The sequence below is a fragment of the Solanum tuberosum genome, unplaced genomic scaffold (genome assembly GCF_000226075.1).
Source record: "Solanum tuberosum cultivar DM 1-3 516 R44 unplaced genomic scaffold, SolTub_3.0 scf00208, whole genome shotgun sequence".
NCBI classification, from domain to species: Eukaryota; Viridiplantae; Streptophyta; class Magnoliopsida; order Solanales; family Solanaceae; genus Solanum; species Solanum tuberosum.
In genome coordinates, this window is record NW_006239132.1 from 522,580 (window position 1) to 529,036 (window position 6,457).

At 35.2% G+C, this 6,457-nt stretch overlaps 1 protein-coding gene across 3 annotated transcripts in view; it reads right to left on the bottom strand.

The window, feature by feature from the left end:
- Positions 1–1,474: 1,474 nt before the first annotated feature.
- The window catches only part of LOC102581333 (DNA repair helicase UVH6), a 17,350-nt gene continuing 12,367 nt past the window's right edge, over positions 1,475–6,457 (bottom strand). The window contains exons 8-13 of one of the 3 annotated variants that reach the window (XM_015312531.1): positions 4,388–4,477; positions 4,090–4,168; positions 3,930–4,006; positions 3,026–3,134; positions 2,261–2,393; positions 1,729–2,149 (exon numbers count right to left, since the gene is read on the bottom strand). In XM_015312531.1, the coding sequence (XP_015168017.1) occupies positions 2,274–2,393; positions 3,026–3,134; positions 3,930–4,006; positions 4,090–4,168; positions 4,388–4,477 (475 nt within the window). In that variant the 3' untranslated portion in view covers positions 1,729–2,149; positions 2,261–2,273. The other 2 variants (XM_015312532.1, XM_006355732.2) reach the window with 2 other exon arrangements.

A 6,457-nucleotide genomic window follows, 5' to 3' on the forward strand; every position in this document is an offset into this window, starting at 1 on the left:
GCTTTTTATGCACATATTTTCACATTTACGAGCTAACTTTTAGGAATTACTCGACTTTCACCGTTTTTTGTGTGTATTAGCCCATGGATCTAGCGCCTTTGGGAACCCGAATTTTTTTTCTGAAAAAACTATATGAGGACCTCCGTAATGAGTTGGGGAAGCATTACGTATAGTCTCGCTGTTTTTTCACACATATTTTCGCATTTATGAGCCAACTTTTAGGAATTACCCGACTTTCACCGTTTTTCGTGTGTATTAGCCCATGGATCTAGCGCCTTTGGGAACCCGAATTTTTTTTCTGAAAAAACTATATGAGGACCTCCGTAATGAGTTGGGGAAGCATTACGTATAGTCTCGCTGTTTTTTCACACATATTTTCGCATTTATGAGCCAACTTTTAGGAATTACCCGACTTTCACCGTTTTTCGTGTGTATTAGCCTATGAATCTTGCATCATTGGGCTCTTAGAATTTTTTTCTAAAAAACTATATAAGGTCCTCCATAATGAGTTGGGGAAGCATTACGTATAGTTCTGCTGTTTTTCACACATATTTTCGCATTTACGAGACAACTTTTAGAAATTACCTTCATTTCACCGTTTTTCGTGTGTATTAGTCCATGGATCTGGCACCTTTGGGCACCTGCATTTTTTTTCTAAAAAAGTTATATGAAGATTTCTGTAATGAGTTGGGGAAGCATTACATATAGTCCCATCGTTTTTTTCACGTATTTACGAGCGAACTTTTAGGAATTACCCGACTTTCACCGTTTTCGTCTGTGTTAGCCCATGGATTTGGCGTCTTTGGGAAATCCATAAATTTTTTCTGAAAATATTATATGATGACCTCTGTAATGAGTTGGCGAAACATTACGTATTGTCCCGCCATATTTACGAGCCAACTTTTAGTAATTACCCAACTTACACCGTTTTTCATGTGTATTAGCCCATGAATTTTGCGACTTTTGGACACCCAATTTTTTTTTTTGAAAAAAACTTTATAAGAACTTCCGTAATGAGTTGAGGAAGCATTACGTATATCCCGTCATTTTTTTCATGCATATTTTCACCTTCTGCTTTTCCAAACTAAGAATATCTAATAGATCATTCATAATTAATGGACCCACAAATTTAAGCTCAAATAGAATCTATTTCTTTTTATTTCTACCTGATATCTAATACTCATATTAGAGTTGAACTAAATCCGAGTTACCATCAAAAAGTTTCCATCTACAATAAGATATCCAATATAATTTCATAAATGAAGTCTGAAAAATGTAAGATATACACACGTAGAGAAACTATTTTCAATACTCTCGACTCAAGCAAAGAATTTCAAAATAGGTAGAAAAAGAAATACAATAATGAAGTCATTATTGAAATAAATATGACAATTTAAACAAATAAAGTAACATATAATACTAATAATAATAATAAATATATATCAATAAGAAAAAAAATATACAATGTGTTAATCTTCTACCCAATCATCGATCTCGTTATTCTCCTATCAAGAAGTTTAAATACATATATACATATATAAGCCGCCACACAATGAACATAAATGGTAATAATATGGACAAAAACAGCAGAAGATAAAAAATACAACAATGTAAGAGTACTCCATAAGTGAAATCGTGAGAGGGTAGGATATACGCTGACCTTACCCCTACCTTTGCAGAATAGGAAATCTATTTCCGATGACCCTTGACTTGAAAGAAACCGAAAAAGATATCAACAATAGATTATATTAGCAGTAAACGATAGGTCTATTGTCCATACATTTGAAACATATGCATAACACATTTTCAAAATGGATTCATCAAGTTATCACTTGAGGTACACTGCAATTCATAATCGATAAACAAAATTTTCATTTGCCTACAACTGAGAATCAAACCATAAGTTGCCAGTGATACATTTTTGCATGAACAGACTTCGCGACAATCAGCTTATGTAGAAAATAAATGCATCCTTCTACGCCAATAGACAAGCGACATCCATGTTATGTAAACTTGAAAAAAAACCTATTCCGGCTTTCAAAGAACCAAGAAAGTCTCAGTGATCCGGAAATGTACAAGTTGCATTAAATTCCAATGAAGTCAGCTCTAAACGTAGCGAAGTCGCCCAAAACTGAAGGTTGCTGCAAATCTTTAACAGGAATCAGTTCACTTCAAATTTTAACTGATGTAGTAATCGTGCTGTTCCACATATAGAACACTGAGAATTCTGGGGAACAGACTGGCGAAAATCATTTCTCACCTAGTACTGGCACTTAAAGCAACATTTCCCCGTCAGGGCCAGTGATCATATTCTCCAAGTCTTCTTGTGACAATAGAGTTTTTTTACCCAGCGCACCGTTCTTATCATATGGTTGAGCCATTTTTCTCAAAAACTGCATTCAGGGGAGTAGAAAAGATTTAAAATTAGAAGTGCCAGTTTCTATTAATGCAATCAAATTGAGGCTCATGTCATCATCAAAACAACAACTCCTCGATTCCAAGCGAGCTGGGCTCGACTATATAAATCCTCATTGATTCATGGCGATCAATTTAAGTTCACTTCAGTCCACTATTATACGACAACATACCCAGTGTAATCCCATTAGTGGGGTCTGGGGAGGGTAAAGTGTACGACCTTACCCCTAGCTTGGGACTAGGTAGAGAGCTTGTTTATGATAGACCCTCAGCTCAAGGATTAGTCCAAAAAAAAGATAGCACTAGAAGAGTAGTTTTCTCTATATTTTCCACTGCTTGAGGCTTCTATCATAGAATGTACAGAAATTCAAACCTAGCTATCTTTACTAGAATAGTCCAACCTTAACATCCGAACCCCAGCCCGCTTCCCTGTACGACCAAAGATATGGACAAAACAGAACTATTTTTTAATCAAACAGGATAAAAAAGAAGATCCTCCGAAAGATGCATAGCACATTTGATGATCCTCAGAATGGTTCTTTGATGCATCTGACTATTAATGGCATGCTGGAAACAGTTAACAGCAAAACATAAAACTAATACGACTGACCTCTTTTGCTATATACACGGCCATGTCTGTACTTAAGTTCAGGTGAGCATCCCGTAAATGTGAAAGTATCCATCCAGGTAACTTGGAGCGCTTATCATGACGGCTATATCTGATCACAGGATACAAGAGGCAAGGCATCATAAGCATCTTGATCCAATACTTTTTTGGTGTGTGTGCTGTGTGTGTGTGTGTGGGGGGGGGGGGGGGGGGAGGGGGTTATTGTAGGCGTCGTCATGGACCGATTTTGGATTGTGACAAAGAGTAAGTCGTAAAAATTATATATGAATATGTTATAATACATTTTCTTCTAAAATTATATTTACTATGTGTTTCATGATATAAGGGTATACAAGGTACTGTTTCCATAGGTTCACTAGCATACATGCTAAGTGCCGTTTTGCGGGTTAATAATTTACACATTATTATACCATCAACCCCTTATATGCATTTATAGGTTATGTGATTATTAAGTATATGCTATTTTTTTTATATAAATAATCTTTTAACATACTACATGTTAAATGAAGTGTTGACACCTATGCCCTCTCTTCATTATTAATTTTGCTGCATAATGTTCTTCATGAAAGCTTAAAGAAATACTTGTCATAATTTTTATTCGCATTGTTGATCATAGATCTTGACATAATTCTTCACTTTCTGTATTTGAGTTATTAATTGTCACGATCTAAAATACACCCTAGACATGACATGACGTATAAGACCCCGAATGAATAATTTCTTTGGCACATCGTAAATTTGTCAATAATATAGACTGTAGGTTAGTATAATAGATAAGAGGTTGGATTAAACATCACCAGTTGCTTGTGCATCATTTCTAAATTTTGTTTCACTTCCTAGTTTTTTCTATTAACATTATACAACTGACACGGAGAAAAAAGCAAACCTTTTATCAGCAAAAATCATCATGCCATAATCTGCCTTTGAACGAATAACTCGACCCACACATTGAGCAGCTTGCCTCTGGAAATATATGGTAAGTAATTAAATAACGGAGAGAAAAAAAAAATACAGATTATAAGGACTATAATCGAGTCTGGAAGTACCAAAGCATCAAAAGTCAGAAAATCGCCCTCTTTTATCTGGAAGGTCTCCCTCAGATATTCCAATCGTGCAAGCAATATTCTGCAATTTTAACACAGCTCAAGGTGCAGTATATAGCCTAAAAGATAAAGTTCACGTGTCTCTATCCGTGAATGGATTATCTGATCAAAAAGAGACAACATTATTTTGATATTACATCAAAAGGATGTGCCATTGAAAGTTCCTTCTGATTAAAAAGAGAACCACTTGTTCATCATTAGATCATAAGGGAGGTGAATCCTAACACATAGTTATACTAACCTGCTTAACGTGTATTGGAATGGAACGCCAAACATGATAACAAGCCTGCCATAGTGTCTATCAAAGTCTATACCTTCAGCCACTTTTCCCCTGCACAGTAACACATGGGCATCGTTAAGTCCAATGTCATAGGGGTATACCAGATCAATTTGCACTGGATTCCACATCATCATTGCTGCAAAAACTGATATTTGCACTTTTGCAGTTGATACAAAAACTGAATTAAGTAGTCTTATGGAAACCTTACAAAGTTATGTTTCAAAACAACAACTCTCTCTACAAGTTTAAACAACTTCCCTACTAGATAGATGGCAACAATGTCGTCAAAGGTGCGGTTAAGCACTGAAGCGAGGCTCAAAACGTGTTGAGCGCTTTGCCTCACTTAATGTGCACTTCAGTGTCATCATCAAGGTTCTAAGGCATACTTTTCCTTGCCAATGAGACTCCTCTGAAGAGGCAACACTATCCAATTGATATTTTGCTTTATCGTGATTTTTCTTTTATATTTACTTTGTTCATACATTTGTCATTCATGGTTATAATTATTAGTTTTGGACTAAACATATATAATTTTTTTGTATTGTTTCTCCCTTTGAGCCTTTTTTATTTAAGTCAATGTTGTATTTGCACTTTACGCTCAAAACCCCCACGGACCTTAGAGCTTTTTTGCGCTATTTGCTTTTGATAAAATTGGTTGACAACCATTCATAACTTAATTTCCCTTATAGAGAGAGGAATCAAACGAAAGGAACTAGAACTACATCAGCAATAGGCATTTTTCCTTAAAAGGAAACACGGTAAAGTGAAAGATCGGAAGTAATTATGCAATGGTAGAATTTGCTCAGCAATTTGAGCTAAGAATAATTATGTAATAGAAGTTCTATTCAAGAAGTGCACGTTATACAGTTACTGAAACTACCAATCAAACCTTCTGTTCCACTTTTTCTTTACTTGGTCAGTTTTGAATACCTTTACAAAATCTTGAACTTCCAGTCCAGTTTCAGTTTGAAATTATTTTTACCATTAACAGATACATACAGATGCGCAGCAGAGAGCTGCCTTAGGTTTCATGCATCTTTATTTTACGCCAAAAGTGTAATTGTCTAATTGAAGCAGCTTACCAAAAACAAAGCAGAGAGAGAGAGAGAGAAGATGCAAAACCCAAAAATAGATTAGGCAAAAATGAAAACCTGGTACACAACAAAACTGGAATAGCTTTGAACTCATTTTTGTTCAAATATCACTTTCCCATTTTCAGAAGTATGAGTTGATTCAATTGCTGAACAGAAGTAATGGAAACTGGCAGAAACAAGTGAAACGCTGACCCCCTAGTGATACGAATGCTCCTTTAAGGACTTACTCTAGAAGGAAAAATATTATTATGTCTTTATATCTGGAGATTTGTCCACTCCATACGGACATTGTTATTGGTTAATGCAGTGTTTAAGATTCTTGCACTTTATTCAACCAGTAAAGTTTCATTTTCACATCAGTTTCTATCATTTTGGTAGATTTGTCCACTCCATACGGACATTGTTATTGGTTAATGCAGTGTTTAAGATTCTTGCACTTTATTCAACCAGTAAAGTTTCATTTTCACATCAGTTTCTATCATTTTGGTAGATTTGTCCACTCCATACGGACATTGTTATTGGTTAATGCAGTGTTTAAGATTCTTGCACTTTATTCAACCAGTAAAGTTTCATTTTCACATCAGTTTCTATCATTTTGGTAGATTTGTCCACTCCATACGGACATTGTTATTGGTTAATGCAGTGTTTAAGATTCTTGCACTTTATTCAACCAGTAAAGTTTCATTTTCACATCAGTTTCTATCATTTTGGTAGATTTGTCCACTCCATACGGACATTGTTATTGGTTAATGCAGTGTTTAAGATTCTTGCACTTTATTCAACCAGTAAAGTTTCATTTTCACATCAGTTTCTATCATTTTGGTAGATTTGTCCACTCCATACGGACATTGTTATTGGTTAATGCAGTGTTTAAGATTCTTGCACTTTATTCAACCAGTAAAGTTTCATTTTCACATCAGTTTCTATCATTTTGGTA